Here is a 20,869-nt window from a genome sequence, read left to right as displayed (position 1 = left end):
GTAAATCTATGTCTCTCATCCATCAGTGTTCTACCGTAGTCTATCCTCTTATTATACTTAAGTACTTGAATAGTTTGTCTGCCTCCAGCTTTGATTATTTTCTTTATATAAGTGATTTCTTGTGAATTTTACTCAACTTCATTAATTGTATCCTCTTTTCTTGAATTCCGCTTCCACATTTTCAATTGCCTTCTTGAAAGTTCTGCCCACACCTCAAGCTTAGCATTTCTAAAATAGATATCATCACCTAACTAACTTAGCTTTCTGAGAAACCTATTCCTATTTCTTCTGGATATTTTCTAATTCACTTGGTGACTAATACTTCATTCTGCTTTTTGCCTCTCAACCTCTCTCAGCATGAAATCTTGTAGATTTTACATTCAATGCATTGCTTATATTTAACTCTTTCCTCAAATAAACTATGTTCTTAATATCTGCCATATTTCATAGGGTTTTGTGAAAATCAAATTAACCATGGGAATATTTTTAATATTGTAAAATACTATACATGTGTAAGGTGTTGTTACTAGGCTACTAAGCTAAAAATAGAAACAAAATTCATAAAGACTGCTATGCCATCAAAGACATGATCTTAAGGCACTAATGCAGTTCTTGAAGAATCTTGCCTACCTGTATGAACGCCCATGGCATCAACGTTTTCCATGTTACAGACAGTGACACAGTTGTCATCAGCATCTCGCACTACTTCATATTCTATTTCTTTCCAACCTGTCACTGACTTCTCCACCAGAATCTGATTGGTCATTGCAAAGGCCTGGAAATCGGTAATGAAAGTTATCAAAGAGTAAGAAAAAACATGAGCTTAAACAAGAATATTTGGGGAAATGACATGGCCCAAACCGTGGTCAGCCCTGCAGTTTTAAATCCTGTCTCCATCCTCCCCAGCACTCCAGAAGGCACAATGTGTCAGAAAATCAGTGAGATCAGGAATAGCATCCCACAGTGAATATGCTTGATTTACATCATTGAGGCTTGCCATTCAAAGTGCTGATATGACATTAAATCAAACTAATTTAGGAAAAAGAGAAAATAATTGAGCAATCAGGCAGAGGGAAATGAAATTATTTCAGCAGCGAGGCTTCTGTGAAACCAGAAAATGTGATAAGTGAGAATAAATTTGGAAAAATAAGTCTAAAGACTCTGGCTTTCTCAAAAATAGCTGAGGGTGCTTTATACAACGAACACACAATAAAAGTTAGTTGATGTTGATGAGGAGGAGAAAAGAGATGATGATGATTGTAAACAGTTAGCCAAGATGGCATATGAAACTTGGGAATTAGAAGAATCATATGCAACTATTATTATAGTTAATCACTGCCTAAGTGCTTAAGTACTCTGAGTCGTACATCATGTATGCCTGATTAGACAGAAATGAATTAGTGCAATTATCATTTCTTATTTACTGCACACCCACAGTGGAGAGAATACTGAACCCAAAATACAAAAGAGGCAACCTCTGACCTTGGGATATATAGTGAGTGATAATCCAAGACAAATATGTCCTTTTGTCTCATAATACATTTAATTTGAGACAGTGATAACAGAAGTAGTTTGAATGGTTTCAAATTATTAGCAGTCATTTTAATGACGCAATAATTCAGGGTGAGTTTTTCCATAATGTGTCCCAACATTACTTTTTTAAACTCAGACATCACACAGGCTCCAGCACATGGTACAGAAAATGAGACACATTTGTCCCCACAGCTGTCCACAGTGAAGCTCTCAGAGTGGTTAGAAAATTCTGTTAACAATTTAATAATGATTAATTTGCATATTGGTTGCTCCTGAAAGAATAAATCCAGGAAACAAAGGGTATGAGTTGAGAGAAGTTGTTGTTTTCTAATGAAGTAGATGGCTATTTAGGAAAAAGAGAGATTGAGGTTGTCTAACCCTTTTTCCTGCACTCTATTACTTTCGAATCACAGATTTTATTCAAAATGTAATGTAGGGACCTGGATGAGTCAACACACCTCCTACTGGTGCTAATTATAACTTCAAGAACTTAAGGAAGTAGCCTCAGACACTATGGGACTAAATCTTCCCAAGGGAAAAGCTAGGTTTCTCAACAACAATAAAGTCATGCAAAGGCCTATTAATTGTTTTAGTAGAATCTAAACAATGAAAAATTATCTCATTCCAAAATCATCTTCACTGTAAAATGTTTACATGAAAAATTCAGTATTCACAATGTATTTTCTATACTTTTTTTTTTTTTTTTTTGACAGGCAGAGTGGATAGTGAGAGAGAGACAGAGAGAAAGGTCTTCCTTTTTGCCATTGGTTCACCCTCCAATGGCCGCTGCGGCCAGCGCATTGTGCTGATCCGAAGCCAGGAGTCAGGTGCTTCTCCTGGTCTCCCATGTGGGTGCAGGGCCCAAGGACTTGGGCCATCCTCCACTGCCTTCCCAGGCCATAGCAGAGAGCTGGCCTGGAAGAGGGGCAACCGGGATAGAATCCGGCGCCCCAACCGGGACTAGAAGCCGGTGTGCCGGCGCCGCAAGGCAGAGGATTAGCCTGTTAAGCCACGGCGCCGGCCCACAATGTATTTTCATACAGGAAAACTGCTTTTAGTAGAGAATAAATATGCCTTGACACTATTAGCAGAAATAATGAGACTGCTAATATTAAAATAACTTGGAACATCTAAAAGAAACATAATTTTATATCCTTATTAATAAGTTTTTATTTTAAATATGTGGTTCCAAAGTCCATAATGGAATAAAAATATTTATATTAGACATGTTTTCCTTCCTTTTGTCATTTTAGCAACTTTAGAAAGATTAAATCTGAGATGTTAACATGTAAGTCAATCGTTATAGTTATTTAAGTTTATTTAATTGTATTTATCTGCTCTCAAAATCCTATGTCAACAATTCAAGAATCTTATTTTGATGCAGTCGTAAAAGAAAGTAATGGGAAAGTAATGCTTGAGCTATTTACTAAGCACTCAACACAACAGCTCTCACTATGATTCTGTCAGATTCATTTCCATGACTGCCATGTAAGTTACACAGGCATCTTGGCTGTGCATGCATTTATCCATGTAAGGTAATTCTGGGGCACCCAGTATTTCCAGGAACTGTTTTATTCTGTGAAAATACAGTCAGCACAAAAGGTTCTGAGGCAATGTTTTCTGTACTAATCTCTAAATAATTTTTTGAAGTGTATCTGTATTTCCTCAAGATTTTTCCTTTAATACTCAAAAAAAGAAATATTCATCAATATTATAAAGTGATTTTATAAAAAAATAAATAACAACCATTTAAATCTCACTTTTTACATGTGTCTGGACATTGACAGAGTTCACTCACCAATTATACTAAGGGGTTTATACAGTCATATTTTAAACACTTATATTTTGAGGACAAACTATACAAAGTACTTTGTTTGACTTATTGGAATATCATCCATAACTCATTATTTTAAAAAACTAATGGAAATGAAGCATGATAATCTGCATTTTTAAGCACTAAATATATTTTGGCCTTGTAAGTATTTTGGAGTAAACTGTGTAAGAGGAAAATGTTGTTGGATTAAGTACATATCATCAAAGTCAGTAGAGTATACAATAAAGGTGGACCTTTAGGTAGAGCAATTACTTATTGACTTAGAAACATGTAGCTTATTTATGCAGGTTTCCCAGCATAGATAGTTGCACTTCATTTTCCTATCTAAAGTACCACCTCCTACACAACACTTTTAGAGAACGTAGGTGATTTAAGAAATACAGAACTAACTGATAGAATCAAAAAGGGGGAGAAAGATCCAACATGGGAAGTGGGATACACAGCAGACTCATAGAATGGCAGATGTCCTAAACAACACTCTGGCCTCAGAATCAGCCCTTAAGGCATTCAGATCTGGCTGAAGAGCCCATGAGAGTATTGTAGGCATGGAAAGCCAAGATACCATGGAAAAGAAAAAAAAAAAAAGAAGAAGAAGACCTAAATGAAAGATCTCTGGGAGTGAGATCCCAGTGGAAAGAATGGGGCCATCAAAGAAGGAGGTGCCTTCTCTGAAGGGAGGAGAGAACTTCCACTTTGACTATGACCCTATTGGAATAAGATCAAAGTCAGCGAACTCTAAAGGCTTCCATAGCTATGGCAACTCATGACTAGAGCCTAGGGAGATTACTGACGCCATGAACAGGAGTGTCAAATTGTTAAGTCAGCAACAGGAGTCACTGTGTGCTTACATCCCATGTGGGATCTGGCCTTAATGTGTTGTCTAATGTGCAGTGATGCTATAACTAGTACTGAAACAGTATATTTACACTTTGTGTTTCTGCATAGGTACAAACTGATGTGATCTTTACTAATTATATACTGAATCGATCTTCTGTATATAAAGAGAATTGGAAATAAAAAAAAAAACTGGTGTTAAATTGGAAATGGCATAGAAAATTAATTAATTTTTTAAAAAAAATATTATGTAGGATCTCTGCCTTTAATGTGCTGTACACTCTTATTTAATGCTATAACTAGTACTCCAACAGTATTTTTTTTCACTTTGTGTTGCTATATGGGGGCAAACTGTTGAAATCATTACTTAATATATACTAAACTGATCTTCTGTATATAAAGAGAATTGAAAATGAATCATGATGTGATTGGAAGGGGAGAGGGATCGGGAATGGGGAGGGTTGCGGGTGGGAGGGAAGTTTTGGGAGGGGGATGCCATTGTAACCCATAAGCTGTACTTTGGAAATTTATATTCATTAAATAAAAGTTTAATAAACAAAAAAAAAATTAAGCCCCCCCCCAAAAAAAAAATACAGAAAAGATCGTTTCCCAATACATAACAATATCAAGCCAGTTCCTTCTGGTTCGGAGTCAGTGAGACTACATACCTTTGTGCTGAGGTCCATTAATGTCTCCCTATTCGGACAGATGCCTGAGCCCAACCCACCCAGGGCATAGGCAGACCGGATCATCACTGGGTAGCCAATTTTGTCTGCGGCCTTCAGTGCATCCTCAATCTGTCAACAAGAACAAGGACCTCAGATTTTAAAAACTGACCACACTAGCAGAAAAACACAACACGAGGAGTCTGACAATTCAAATAAATCAATTTATTTGGGGAAAGTAGCTATGGAAATGTTCTATTATTCCTTCACCTTCTGAAAAATGTGTTTTTATAAAAATGTTAAGAGAACTATGGGAGTTTGTATGTGTGTGTCTATGTATATATGTGTGCTGCTTATTTTTTATCATTTTCTGGTAAATTTTATATTGTTCTCTAAAAATAAAATATAGCCAAAGCAGAAATAATCACCATTCATTTGAGAATGGGAAACATTAAGTTACTGAATTTTAAAATATAGTTTAGGAATCTATCTGTTAATGAAACAAGGTTTTCATGAAGCTAACATGGTGCCACTATAAAAAGCCATTAAAAATATTGTATAGAAAGAGATTTTTCATTTTTCAAGCTCAGATCAAGAATAATCCCAGAAGCTTGGAATTTTTTTAACTTACAGAATACAACATATGGTGGCTATATTTTTCTGTCATGGAATATTATTACACTACCAATGGGAATGTAATTACACCTTTCCCATATGTCTGTTTCTCATCCTGGGAATGCAAGGACATAATTAAATCTGGCAATGGAAGAATAAATGTATGGCAGGAGCTTTCCAAAGCATTCTATGGAGCTATCTTGGGATTATTCTTGACTGGCATCTTTGTAACATGGAATGTAGCTGGTAGAGCATTCTTTTCTAAAACACACATAACCCATTCTTAGTTGTCCCAGTAGTATTTGCCTTATCCTCCATGGATTTACCTATAGCAACAATGAGAAAGTTGCATCTAAAACTGCCTCTAGCACCCCTACCTCCCCAAGTATATACCTGAAATCAAAAATAAGGGCAGAGGCAACAACAGATGCACAGCAAACTAATTTTTTACTGGTGACTGATGATAGCCTATGGACAGGCATATAACATGATGGAAAATGAATAACTGGGAAGCAAAACAATCCGTCCTCTGAAAAAACCTAAGCCATAGCTTTCTTACTCATAAATCTTACTGACTTGATGCACTTCATTCTAAAATGCTTATTCAATTTTTTTCTTTTAAATTTTAAATTGAATCTTGTTGCAGAACACAAGATGTATGACTGATTCTGAGAAGAATGCAAAAACCACTATGGTATTGCAATTTGGCCTGGTTCTTTACTTCAGTCCAGGAGATCCGAGATTCATGGATACTTCAGCCATTGATAAAACACTTCATCTCTCACTTCAACTCTAGAATTATATTTCCCTATTCATAAAATATTAGCACCTATCTCTAACCTTTCAGTATTGACTTCCACAATGTATATACAAAGTTTCTGAGGTACTAACATACTTCTTGAATAAAATGTATGCAAGTATAATAATTTTAACTATTATCAGGCATGGTAAATCAGTTTTTCTACAACCCACGACAAGGAGTGCCCTTATTTTTCCAGAACAGACTCCTTACTGATTCCACAGCAAAACTTGGAGCAATCTTTTCATTGATTTCATTTAGTTTGTCTGAGAACAGCTGCCTGTCTTCTGTAGCCATAATGGATTCAACTGAAGTTCCCAGGACTTTCACACCATACTCCTTGAGCACACCTCGCTTGAATAGCTCCACTCCTACAGAAAAAACAAATATTTCCATTTTTCAAATCTCAAATGCTTGCGTCATCTTCAAAAGATACCTGAATGTGGCTTTACTTTAATCTTTTTTTTTAAATTTTTTATTTTTTGACAGGCAGAGTGGACAGTGAGAGAGAGAGAGACAGAGAGAAAGGTCTTCCTTTTTGCCGTTGGTTCACCCTCCAATGGCCGCTGCGCTGGTGAGCTGTGGCCAGCGCATCCCACTGATCCGAAGCCAGGAGCCAGGTGCTTCTCCTGGTCTCCCATGCGGGTGCAGGGCCCAAGGAGTTGGGCCATCCTCTACTGCACTCCCAGGCCACAGCAGAGAGCTGGCCTGGAAGAGGGGCAACCGGGACAGAATCTGGCACCCCAACCGGGACTAGAACCCGGTGTGCCGCAGCGCCAGCCCTTTACTTTAATCTTAAAATTAAATCTAAGAATCCACCACTAACCACAAAACTGTACTTAGGGAAAAAATTGAAATAAACATTATTCTGAAGACAATCTAACAAAATATGTTATGATTGCAACTATTGCTTATATTACCACTATCAGCAAATCATTTCCACTTTAAAAAAAAAAAAAACTTAGGTGGCTGTTTGCTAAATGCTTCCTCACACATTAAAGGAAATATTATATAAGCACAGAGAACACAATTATTAGATGAGATCAAACAAAATATATACACATAAGTACAATTAAAAGAACCCACCACAGTTCAAAGCTGTCTGGCCACCCATGCCTAGAATTAACCCATCTGGCCGCTCTGCCTTGATGACCTCTGTCACAAACTGCGGGGTGATGGGAAGAAAGTAGACGGTATCTGCTTGCTTTAAGCCCACTTCATTGGTCTGGACTGATGCAATGTTTGGGTTCATCAGGACAGTTTTGACATTTTCTTCCTGAAAGTAACAAAAGAATCCAGTATCTGAATATGTTGTCTAAAGGCAGAACGATGACATTCAAATGAAGGGTTATTGGCTAACAATCTTTTAGGGCATTCTGTGGGCTGCAGAAATCAGTAATAAGATGGTGAATCACCATTCAAAGGAGACAAACATTTGGTCAAAGGAAGGAAGAAACTGCTTGCAAATAAAACTACCAAAAAAGGACCAGCTGCCTCCTGAGGATAGCCATGAATCCCCGGTCATGAGAGATATCAACCAAAGCTGAGACAATTTCTATAAAATTTGTCTAGAGATCCACAAATACACTACAGAACTTGATAACACCCTTAAAGGAATAATCTCCTCATACTCCTAAAATGAGTAAACAGGAAATGGAACTAGAGGCAGCAACAGTGTTGCTTCCCCTTCTATTATTCATCTGAGAACACTGAGCGCAGCTTTAACATATAGGTTAATGTGTTTTCTTCTCGCTGGAAGCACTGAGAGCCTTCTGCTATTTTCCATTGTTTTTCTAGATTTTTATTTGTGCTATACTTCTTTTTAAAAATATTTTTATTGACAACAGTGTTAACGGACAAAAAAGTATACATGTTTACAGCATACCATGTGATATTTCAATACATACCAATGCTTTAGCAAAATGCATTAAACAACTGTTAATATACATTTAATAAAACAAAAATGACACATAAGGCAGAAAAAATATTGTGTATGCATGTCAGTCTATATATAAAAAGACATTTATAGCCCTGTCTCATTTCTTACATCTGGAGAGGTCTTCTAAATAATTCTTCATGTCAGCTACTAAGGATAATAGTTTAATAAACCAAGATGAGGGTGACACTTAGCAAAAACATTATTATGAAATATGACCAGATGGTTATTATTATTTCACAGATTAGCATGCCAATTTTAAATTCCCTCCAAAAGTCAACAAAATATTCAGATAAAAGAATAGGAATCATCCATGAGAGGCCTAAATATCTTTAGGGGAAGAGCCAAATGAAAAATTAGACATATTTCATATTACTTTAAATTCCAACAGTGCCTTATTGTATGGAATGCACTTTTTTATTAATTTATATGATTTTTATACTAAGACCATGAGAAAGATTTCCACATTTCAGATAAAAAAACTGAAACTCAATAAGATTAAATATCTCACAAAAGGTCATATAGCTGATAAGTGGCAATATTAGGACTTTAGTCAATATCAATCATCTCTTTTCTCAATATCAATCATCTCTCAGTGTTTTAAGAAAAGGTTCAGAACACAAGTATTATTATTAACAAAATGTCAGAAACATAGATAGGGAAATGCACTTAGAATATGGGTTAGAAGGTAAATAATTGTATCCAAACTGAGCACATACATAAACAGAAGTTATAAAAGTTTCATTATTAAAGAAAAGTAGTAAAAAGCATGTATATTTAAGTATTTTTCTGAAGGTGCTATTCAATGAATATAGCTATTTTTATAAATTAAACTACACAGGCAAAATCTCGTATATTCTTGTGATGAGTGTTCATTTATTTTAAAACTTTCATCTAATTTTGGTAATAAAGCACACATCATAATTTATAACTTTTTTAGTTCATGAATGAATCTCTATTAATTTCATAAATCATCATAGTATTACAGTTAACAATTCTGTTTTTTAATTAAAATGTTTAATTATATCCCATGGTTATAAAACACATAAAAACACAAACTATGAAAATATTACCTCCTTTAAAAATTTCCAAATACTATGAAAATTGTATAAAAATTAAATATATTTTAAACACTAAACACACTTAGATTCTAAACCATTGGAAAAAATGAATCACAAAACAGGAAAGAGGGGATGATGCTGTGGTGTAGCAGGCAAAGCCACTGCCTGAGGGACTGGCATCTCATATGTGCCATATACAAGTCCTGGATGCTCCACTTCCAATCCAGCTCCCTGCTAAAGCAGCAGAGGATGGCCCAAGTGCTTGGGACCCTGTACCCACATGGGAGACCTAGAGGAAGCTCTTGACTCCTGGCTTGGGCCTGACCCTGCACTGGCCGTTGCAACCATCTCAGTCGTGAACCAGTGAATGAAACATGTTTCTCTCTCTCTCTCTCTCTCTCTCTCTCTCTCTCTCTGTGTGTGTATGTGTGTGTGTGTGTGTAACTCTACTTTCAAATCAATAAATAGAAAAAAATTGAAGAAATATGTACAGAAACATATGTGCATATACAACTATACCCATGTACTCACAGAGAAGAGTATTCTTAAAATAAGAAGAAATGGGAAAAAGAGTAAAGTAATCAGAATAACATGCTATCTATCTTCAATAGACATCTTTCAAGTGAAAATATTTGTAAAATTCTGGAAAAAAAAAGAGAAAACTCTGGCCAGCTGTTTCTCCACGGCGGCAGCTCCCGTCTCTTGCTGAGGTCTCTGGTGAACAACTACATTGCAGAGCCTGAGGCAAGGTCATGGAGAACTTCCCTTGCCTCTGGATGGCCTGATCAGTACCAAGATGAGGACCACGTCAGGAACAAGGACACCAAAGAGAGGCCAAGTTAGCTCTTCAATAGAAATATCTTAAATATACAGTGGAATTTTTCTAACGGTATACTTTACTATTATAATAGGGTTTGAGAGATCTCAAGAGGGTTTGAAGAAACAGAGGGTGTCCTTCCCAATTTGAATATCAAATCCTCTTTTCCACTTGAAGAATCAGCCATACTATCCTGTTTTCCAAATCACTAATGAAAGCATTTGGTCCCCTAGTGATAAGTAATAACTTCTAAAGTTTGAACAAAATGCACTGTTGCCCTTGCTCTCCCAACTACAGTTTTCCATTTCGAACACAGAGATGCCTGAAGCACCTTGTAGGGTATTTGAAATACTTTAAAGCACCAAGAATGCCGAAATCCTCTCTTTCACATAAAAGACAAGTATATTTGAAAAGCTCATCGCCTCAAAAGAAATATGCAGTATCTGAAAATGTGGTTTTATATATTTTCAATGTAAGTAGGCAATAAAATAAATAATCGGAGATCCATACAACCTTTTCAGGCATACACAACTGAGAAAGTTAACAATGTTGTTTGTAATCATGCTTCCTGTAATATATAAGAAATAGTTAATGAAAATAATTACAGTGGCTTTTAAAAGAGGTAATGCCATAAATCTAAAGTATAAAATACTAATTAGACTCACTACAGAGTGTATTAATTCTCACAAAAATCATGTTCTCTCACCTTCATGGCTTTCACAGCTTGAGATCCAGAGTAATCAAATTCACCTGCCTGACCAATGGACAGACCTCCTGATCCCAGGATAAGGACCTTGGAAACCTATAAACAGTAGAAAAAGACATTTCTGTTATTTATAATGTGGTAAAAAGAAGATATTTCCAAGCATGGAGAAGACAAATTATATTACTTCAGTTTATGCAGAAACTTAAAGTACAATGTTTTGAAAACTGTATGCTACATGAGAGGAAAGACAATTTAAGCAATTCTAATTTCAAGGCACTCTCCAAAATTCGCTACTTTATTGTCATTTAATAAAAAAGTTTGGAAGAGCTTTGTATTTTATTTAAACAGATATAAATATCTAAATATGTGTGAATATATTTGTATCTATAAATCTATGTGTATATATGAATACATATTTGAAAATGCATATGCACTCTTCTAAATATTATATAATAATGGTATGGATATTGTCTAGTTTACGAAGGAAGTGGATAGAAATCTTAGCACATTAATATGCCTATTCAAATAATCAAGGATTCAAGTATTATGCTGTATTAATCTTTATTCATTTAGCTTTTAGACATAGAATAAAATTATTCACTTAGTGTTGTGGAACAATAACTCTAGTTGAAACAAAAGGAGTTCTATCATCTAATGATTTTGTTGTCTGATTGTATCTCAAGATTACAGGCTATGGCTTTTGGGAAAATGGAAAATATATCAAAATCTAAACTAAATTAAACACAATCCTTTGCCAAATTATGTTATCATCAAACTCGAAGTAAACTTTAAAAGATATAATTTTAAGTCAAAAAAATGAAAATTCTAAGGATCATTACCAGGACCACATAACTAGTTACAAAGCGGTAAATAATCACAATTACAGCAATCATCTTGCACAGACATTTGTGCGGTCTATGCGATTCATTTTAAAACATCATCCCCTGATAGAGAAAGTCTAAAATGTACACTCAAAATAAGGCCCACACGTACTGACCTCAACTCGGGATGCGACAAGGGCTGGCTTTGGTAGAACTGAGGTAATGGTGGTACCTTTTCCCTTCTTTATCAATGAAAAAAAGGAATCAAAGAGATACTAGAAAAAAAAATAAATAAACTGATTAGAAGATTCAAAACTCATAAGCAGCCAGATAAAATGCAGGAGGGCCAGTTAAATCTGAAGTGCAGATAAGCAACAATTTATCAGTTTAATATTCCTGTGCAATATTTGGATTTTTTTCTTTGTCAACAACAAAATATCTATTACTAAATGAATTAGATTACATAAACACATCCAACTGATCACCTCAAATGCTATAAAAGGAAAATTTCAACAGAAAATAAACATTTCAGTAATGCCTTCTGAGAACGTGAGGTTTCAGTCCCTTATTGAGTATCATATTCTTCTTCTAAATCAGATTCTAGTTAGACAAAAACGTGGAAGCCATATCATTTATGCATCCTAAAATTAGAAATGTTGCCTTCCAAAAATTTCTACCAGCTCTTAAAAAAGAAGTTATAAACTTTTTTTAAAAAGATTTGATTTATTTATTTATTTGAAAGGCAGAGTTAAAGAGAGGCAGAGACACAGAGAGGCAGAGAGGCAGAGAGGGAGAGAGAGGTCTTCCATCCACTGGTTCGTTCTCCAGATGAACGCAATGGCTGGAATGTGCCAATCCATAGCCAGGAGCTTCTTCTGGGTCTCCCACGTGGGTGCAGGGGCCCAAGGACTTGGGCCATCTCCTACTGCTTTCCCAAGCCATAGCAGAGAGCTGGATTGGAAGTAGAGCAGCAGGGAACCGAACCAGCACCCACCTGGGATGTCGGTACTGCAGGCAGTGGCCCCACCTGCTATGCCATAGCGCAGGCCTCAGAAGTTATAAACTTTACCAGTGAATTTCCTTCTGTTGTTTTACTAAACATGGCAAATTTCAACAAAGGGTATTCATTTTGCAACTATTAAGCAAGGTTTTAAAAAATGATTGATAGCAGATTTTATTTACATATCTGAGTTGCAATGTTCTTGATCAGTAGTACCAAAAAAGACCAACAATTCAAATTTTTAATCAAAGATAATACTCTGGGGTCAACATTGTAGCATAGTAGGTTAAGCCTCTGCCTGCAGTGCCAGCATCCCAATATGGACTCCAGTTCAAGTCCCAGTTGCTCCAATTCTGATCCAGCTCCCTGCTGATGGCCTGGGACAGCAGTGGAAGATGATCTACGTGCTTGGGCCCCTGCACTCATGTGGGAGACCTGGAAGAAAATCCTGGCTCCTGGCTCTTGGTTCTTGGCTCCTGGCTTTGGATTGGCTCAGCCCTGGCTATTTTGGCCATTTGGGGAGTGAACCAGCAGATGGAAGATCAGTCTCTCTGTCTCTCCCTCTCTCTGTTTGTAACTCTACCTCTCAAATAAATAAATAAATCTTAAAAAAAAGGAATATATTCTCAGCATGTGTTAGATGATATATGTAAATAAATTTTATACATGAGTTTCATCATGGGTAGGTCACATTAACTGACTTTGGCTAATGAGAACCTACATTTCCTAGTAGTGTTAAATACTAATTTCCTACTAATATTTTAAAAGAACAAAATCCAAATATCTGCAAAGGCACTTCATATATGAAAGAGCAGAGTTTACACATGAAAAATTCCTGTTCTCCTTTCCCCTAGACATCTTTGCCGAGAAAACAAATCTGCAGACTATAAAGGCTGTCAGCACTGCTACCAGAGGCCCTAGTGGGAGATGGAGAGTCACACCAGACTTCCCAGATTTTCCTGGGTGTCCCAGAGAACTCTTGTTTGGAAGAATGTGCTTGAACACTACACCAAGAGCTCACACGCAAAGTAAACATCAGTAAGCATTCCTGATGTGCTTTCCCTCACCCCATGCCTTGTCTTCCCCTCTCCTTCCCAGACCCTCACTTTTCTCCTGCTGCTATTTATTCCCCTCTTTGTGGCAACACAACCAGTTGCCATAGGGATTTTTGTGAAGTCACAGATGGAGGATTAAATTTTCATTTCAGTTATGAGAACAAGAGAGAGCAAGAGGGAATTCATTTGCATAGTACAACAACTGTAAATTTCAGAACTAAATATATTAGAATGATAATGGGTTGAAATAAAAATAGCATCATAGCATTGCTTCAGGTTTCTTAAGGGTTTTCCCACTTATTTTTAAAAGATCAAAATTTCTCTGCAATATGGATGGAGAAATTTTAATACCAAATGTACGAACAAGCATTCCTCTTAAGAAGGTTCTGTACCAGGATTATCTGGGGAGATAACTTTGATTTCCAGGTTCTCACACAGATACATGTCCAATTATTTTTTAATATGTGATAGGAGTCATCTTTCTGACATACCTCAGTGTCTGTTGGCCCTGGGCTGACCTCTGGGTGGAACTGCACACCAAAGAATGGTTTACTCTCATGCATTATCCCCTGAAGGAATAAGAAACAGAAAGAAAGTCCTTGTATAACAATCAAGTATGACTATGTGTTATTCAGTAGATAATATCGTTCAAGTAAAAACTGAATTTAAATGTCTGATTGCATTCTACATAGTAATTATTACAGGACATGAATGGAGAGCTTAGGAATTGACAGACCTGACTCTTATATGAATAGAAAATGGGACAACAGAGACTCAACAGGATGTGGTTCTCTAAAGAAAAACTACAGAGTTGGTCTATAACTCTTGAGCCTGTGGGATCTGTTCAGAATAAGCTCAAATCCTCAGATTATCTCCATCTCCTAAATTCCTTCTCCAAGGATCTTCTCATGTCTTCCTCTAGTGCTGAGTCCCAGAAACACATGCAGACTGGTCTCCAACAGATTTAGACCAAACCTTCATTAACAAAGAATGTGTAGCACTGTCCTTGATGGAGGACCCAAATAATGGATCTTGGTGAGTCAAGTGATGAGACATCAGACAAGAGAGAAATGTCTTTTTCATAACACAGAGAAATATGGTACATAACCTTAAAGAGTTCTTCCACACTCATACACCTCAAAAATTTCCACATAAAGGAAGGAAAGGTGTCTATATCAGAGCTTATGAAAAATCCTTCATGTCTCATCACCAACTGGACAGGTTTATTGAGAGCACTTACCTCATTTGTTTGATCATTGACATTCACAAAGAGTGGCTTCCAGCCAGCAGGAAGCGTGTTGTCCAGAGCATAGCCATGATTCTGAGCAGTAATGAAAGCCTGTCTGTTTGTGATATTCAAAACTGGCTGATTCTGCCCTCTGGAAAGAAAAAGAGGTAAAGAACAGGAAAAGGGAAAGTGAAGAGAAGAATGTAAGTGCATCAGCTGTAAAGTAAGGAACAAGGAAAGTCTATTAAAATTCAAAAGTTGCAACTGCCTAGTGAAAATTACCCTTTGAGAATGTCACAGATTGTTAATCCTGATAATTTTAGCAACAAAAATCAATTCAGGAAGCTTTGTTGTGTGTTAAATATCAGGCTTGTTAAACTCTTAAAATCGGTTTTAGAAAGGGGCTTGCACCAATAACAAAAAGATGTTCACTAGCTTAGCAGAAACAGACAAACATAAGTGACTTATTTTAAGGAAGCTACAGTAATTGTAAAGCCAGAGGAGAGTTCTTGGGAGGTGATGAAGATGTGGCTGCTCAGACTGAAAGATTCTGAATTAGACTTTGTGAGGAGGGTGGGCTGTGCAGGAGCACACAATGTTGAATAAATTAACATCATTTGAGGCAAAGAAGTGAAACCAAGGGTATCTGAAGATTTCTCGGTTCTTAAGTCACACTAGCTTCGTAAAGCATTATCGATGCACTGAAATCAAGCTTAAAATCAGAACAATTTCCCTTGGAATACCATTTGATTGAGTATTATACCCTCAATTTCTGCCAAGGGAAGGAAGATAAGTTTAAACTATAGCTAAGTTATCGTTAGAGAAGGCTGCCTTTCAGACATGCAGTAAAAGTGGTATCAGGTAGTTAGATAACTGTGAACCATGTAATAGTACAGTTATCTATTCATTCTGAAGAAATGGCATGTAAGCTCTTTCTGCCTTTTGTGTTTAGTCACTAATATTTCAGAGCTGATTTGATGATAAACAAAAGTATAACAGCCTTACCTGTTGGCCATGGGCATTTTATAGGATTTGGCACCAGCAGCCAATCCTGTTATTAAATTGCCAGTACTGATTCCAAATAATGGCTCTTTGCGATCACTCTCCAAAACCTAAATCAGGGAGAATTCTTATTAGCCTAGTAATGCAGTTCCCCCAAAATAGTCTGTTGCTGAAGGAATAAAACATGAATCATTTTTATCATAATTAACAAGATAAAAAGAATAGTAACAATTAAAAATTAGATATAAATAAGGGTTTGACTGAGAAATTTGTACTAATAGAATTCAATGAGAGGCCAGCGCCGTGGCTCAACAGGCTAATCCTCCACCTTGTGGCGCCGGCACACCGGGTTCTAGTCCCAGTTGGGGTGCCGGATTCTAAACCGGTTTGCCCCTCTTCCAGGCCAGCTCTCTGCTGTGGCCCGGGAGTGCAGTGGAGGATGGACCAAGTGCTCAGGCCCTGCACCCCATGGGAGACCAGGAGAAACACCTGGCTCCTGCCTTCAGATCAGCACGGTGCGCTGGCCGCGGCAGCCACTGGAAGGTGAACCAACGGCAAAAAGGAAGACCTTTCTCTCTCTCTCTCTCTCTCTGTCTCTCTCTCACTATCCACTCTGCCTGTCAAAAAAAAAAAAAAAAAGAATTCAATGAGATGGGTTTGATGTTAAGACTAAACTAATTCTAACAATATTTTCTAGGCTCACAAGGGTTAGCTGGGTCCCAGGGTCGTGGTGAAGAGCGTGCATTGTCACTTTACAGCTGTGAAGAATGGCACGTTTGGAGAATGGACTCCAGCGTTTCGCACTGGAGGACACAATCACAAAGTTGCATACCCTGAAAAAAGAGTTCTATCCCCTCCAGTATTCACTTCTCATTGGTTTCCCTAGAGAATAGCTAGGCTCGCACATGGGATACAGGGGTCCTAACTGCTGTGCCAAGTGACATCACTTAAGAGTTCGTAATTATAAATACCCAAAATACCCAGGTAAATAAAGTGTATCGCAGCCCTTCAGAGCACGCAGCAGACATTCTCTCTCTACTTCATACATAGACCCACTCTCCCCTAAGGTTCAACACACCTTTTTGACATTCTGAATTAGTGGCTGTGCAAGAGCTGGGTTTCCAGGTCCTCCAGCAATCAAAAGCCCATCATACTCCATCTTGGTAAAATCATGATTCCAGGGAACTAAATGCACTTCAGCTCCTCGCTGTAACAGAAACACAGCATAAGGAATTTAGTAACATTTTGCTCTGCCAAAGTGTAATTTTCTGGACCTTCTCTGGACTAACCACTATTTAAAGGAAAGGAAAAAGCAAAAACCAGCAGTAATTCTAATAATGAATATTGAGAAAAACAATTCTGTTGGCGGCTGATTGTATTTTATGTCCTGTAAACAGAGCTAATTATCAACACAAAGTGGGGGGAGAAAGTACCATTGAATGTGGGACCTTGAAAAAGCAGATAATGCAATATCCTGCACTTCAGCAGAGGTTTTAGTGTCTAAAGGCTTCAGGACTAGACTTGCAGGAGTGTAGTCCACTTGCTCTGAGTCAGAGCTGGGGAAAAGGAGATAAACATACACCTGCAATATTTAAGTTGGTCCACCTCTCACCTTTTCGAGTTTCACCTTATTTTCTTTTCAGACATATTTATTTATCTATTTGAAAGGTAGTCACAGACAGCAAGGAAGAGATGGAGAGAGAGAGAGATCTTCCATCCATGAGTTCACTCCTCAAATGGCCCAACAGCAATGCTGGGCAAAGCACAGAAGCCAGGAGCCAGGAATTCCATTAGAATTTCTCACAGAGATAGCAAATGCCCAAGTACTTGGTCTGTCTTAGACTGCTTTTCCAGGTACATAAACAGTGAGCTGGATAGAAGGCAGAGTACCAGGAAACCATGCCACTCCAATATAGTATGCCAGCGTTGCAAGTGGCAGCTTAACTTGCTTTACCACAACACTTGACCCAGAGTGAACAAATTGCAATCAACCTTGTTTTCTCATATTATCTATTATATTTGTATTCTGAGAAAAAAATAGACTTTTCCACATAAAAGGTTCTTAGAATCTGTGAAGGTTTCCCTTGAGACAAGTATTTGAGAGAAAGAACCTTATTTGGAAGGCACTACAAGAAATGTCAATAGAATGGAGAGCAAGTGACATTGTGAGACATTCAATAAAGTGTATGTTATCAAGCAGTTACCGCTATGGACTACTGGAGCTTAAGCTCACTGGAGAACTCTGAGAGCCAGTGGAATACTTAGCCTTTGAGACAGCCCAACGAAGGACAATGGAGCTATCTGGTCATTGACTGGGTTTGCTCCAGGATTATTAATTGTACGGCATTTCCTGTCTACTGGCAAGCAATAATCAAATGGAACAAAAGCCTTTAGGAAAAGACATGTACATCCTTACAAATGGAAATGGGAAACCTGAAATAAAATGATAAAATGAGAGTGGAGTTTGGATAGGCCTTTCATAGCACCTGCTACAGAACAGGCTGTGCAAAATATTATTAATAACATTGACATAGCTTGAAATCATGATTTGGATATTGCTGATATTCTCAAAGAGAAGTTGAAATGGAGAATTTTCTTATACCACCTGAATCAGGTGTTTCATAAATGTCTGTGGGGAAGGGGAAAGAAAGTGATTTGGAGAGACAGATGGAGATAGGAGGAAAGAGAAAAAGGATAAGGAGCAATCCTTACAATACATATATTTTTAAAGATTTATTTTTATTTATTTGAAAGGCAGAGAGTTCCAGAGAGGGACAGAGAGAGAGAGTGAGAGAGAAAGAGAGAGAATCTCCATCTTCTGGTTTGGTCCCCAAATGGCCACAATGGCTGGGGCTGTGTCAGACTGAAGCCAGGAGCCCAGAGGTTCTTCCAAGTCTCCCATGCGGGTGCAGAGGCCCAAGCACATGGGCTATCTTCTGCTGCTTTCTCAGGCCATTAGCAGGGAGCTAAATCAGAAGTGGAGCAACTGAGACTCGAACCTGTGCCCATACGGGATGCTGGCATCACAGGTTGTGCCAACCCCACAATACCAGCATTGTTACAATGTTTAAATTCTTCTTGAGAATTTATCAGGTTTAATTTTGACTGGTTATCTAAGAGTTGATAAAAAGCACTGACAGTTTGTACTCTTTCAGAGCAGAATCCCAGCAAGCTTGTGGTGCATCATAACTGGAGGCCAATGGAGGAGCTGTCAGAATGACTCTAGCTTGATTGTCACATCTAAATCCCACAGAATTGGGGCCAATGCTGTGGTGTAGGTGTACAGCTGCTACCTGTGATGTCAGTGTTCCCTACGGACACCAGATCTGTCCCAGCTGTTCCACTTCTAATCCAGCTCCCTGCTAATGCCGTGGGGAAAGCAACAGAAGATGGCCCAAATGCTCAGGTCCTTGCCAAGTGCTTTGGAGACCAGGATGAAGCTCCTGCCTCTTGGCTTCAGGCTGGCCCAGCACTGGCCTTGTGGCCATCTGGTGAGTGAATCAACAGATGGAAGAGGTCTCTTTCTCTGTCTCTTCTTCTCTCTCTCTCTCTCTCTCTCTCTCTCTCTGTAACTCTGACTTTCAAATAAATAAATAAGTAAATAGATGTATTTATAAAACAAAATAAATAAACTGCACTGAAATGAATGTGGCACCATTTCAGAATTTCAGTCAATAAGTGGTAAGAACAGTACCATTATTTTCTTCTGTTTCAATAGCCTTTCAAGAATTTTTGTAAAAACATAGCAGTCTATATCTGTAATGTGAACAAGGATAAATGTGTTATTTTGTAGATCAAAGGCGAGAGAGAGAGAGAGAGAGAGAGATGGGTTCCTGACACTCTGAAAGAGTAGGCAAGATTTCTCTGAAACAAAGGGAACAGGCTGCACACTAACAATCGATATTATGAACCTTCACCCTTGAGAAGGAACAAATTACTTACCTTTACTAGTAGGCGGATGACGTTGTTTTTTATCCCACAGTCTACAGCTACCACTTTCGTGGGATTTCCTTTGCCATACACCTTGACATCCTGCCATTTTTAAAAAATAGAGTGAGAAGAAAACCTAGCTATGAACAACAGGCCAGTATTATAAATACATCTGAGCAGGCTTCGCACGTAGATTGGTAACAGATTGACTGTTAGCTATTAGGGAGTGACTGGCAATTAACAATCAGTTTGTAAAAGAGGCACAGCAAGTGCCACAGACTATCTTTTTTTATGAGAGAAAAAGTACATTGCTGCTTTATATAAACTGTTGATTACAGTAATAACAATAATCTCTAAGAAATTGATTGCTTCCACAGTTAACAATCATCATTTCCATGTTTTACCTCATTAACAACCAGTAACAATGGAATTTTCAAATATTATTGCCTGATTCAGCACTAGACAGATGTGGTAATAGATATACCATGCTTTAAACATCACTTGATCCTCAACTTACAAAAAAGATCAGATGGGGCAGAGCTGAATTACTGTACCTTAGGTATGCAACATAACCTAATGGATAAAATCAGTGTGAGAGTCACAGGAATTGCTAAGCCAGTGTAGACCACTGGTCCCTTTAGGTTACTGTGCAATCGTTTGCATTTAAATGGTAGATTTCATAAAAGGATCCCAGAGCATATCATAATCATTATCTATGTCTTAAGCACAGCTTGGAGGCAGATCCATTTTCACAGACATTTACCCAAGAAGCAGTTCTCCAAAGTCATAAAAGGGGAAAGAATAGAAATGGAGACAGAGAAAGCCTAGAGGGCTGGGCGCCCACCCGGTTCCTGCTCAGGAATCAGCAGGCACATTCTGAACTTAGGATGACTTGATAGTTTGCAAAAGGTTTTTAATGCAAGGTGCAATTTAGATATCGAAGAGCATTTTACTTTAATTGAAATGCTTCCTCTTCGCAACTCCACTACTAAACAGAATGTGACATCTTAGACTATACTTAAGATAAAATATA

General features: G+C 37.6%; 1 protein-coding gene across 1 annotated transcript in view; it reads right to left on the bottom strand.

The window, feature by feature from the left end:
• The window catches only part of CPS1 (carbamoyl-phosphate synthase 1), a 138,499-nt gene that overhangs the window by 79,616 nt on the left and 38,014 nt on the right, over nt 1–20,869 (bottom strand). The window contains exons 7-17 of the mRNA XM_062191022.1: nt 19,849–19,938; nt 16,985–17,113; nt 15,910–16,016; nt 14,917–15,055; nt 14,168–14,245; nt 11,798–11,896; nt 10,801–10,896; nt 7,367–7,556; nt 6,494–6,651; nt 4,870–4,998; nt 631–775 (exon numbers count right to left, since the gene is read on the bottom strand). Coding sequence (XP_062047006.1) covers nt 631–775; nt 4,870–4,998; nt 6,494–6,651; nt 7,367–7,556; nt 10,801–10,896; nt 11,798–11,896; nt 14,168–14,245; nt 14,917–15,055; nt 15,910–16,016; nt 16,985–17,113; nt 19,849–19,938 — 1,360 coding nt within the window. The remainder of the gene's footprint in view (nt 1–630; nt 776–4,869; nt 4,999–6,493; nt 6,652–7,366; nt 7,557–10,800; nt 10,897–11,797; nt 11,897–14,167; nt 14,246–14,916; nt 15,056–15,909; nt 16,017–16,984; nt 17,114–19,848; nt 19,939–20,869) is intronic.

This window comes from Lepus europaeus, chromosome 1, assembly GCF_033115175.1.
Source record: "Lepus europaeus isolate LE1 chromosome 1, mLepTim1.pri, whole genome shotgun sequence".
NCBI classification, from domain to species: Eukaryota; Metazoa; Chordata; class Mammalia; order Lagomorpha; family Leporidae; genus Lepus; species Lepus europaeus.
This window is presented reverse-complemented; position numbering and strand designations above follow the sequence as displayed.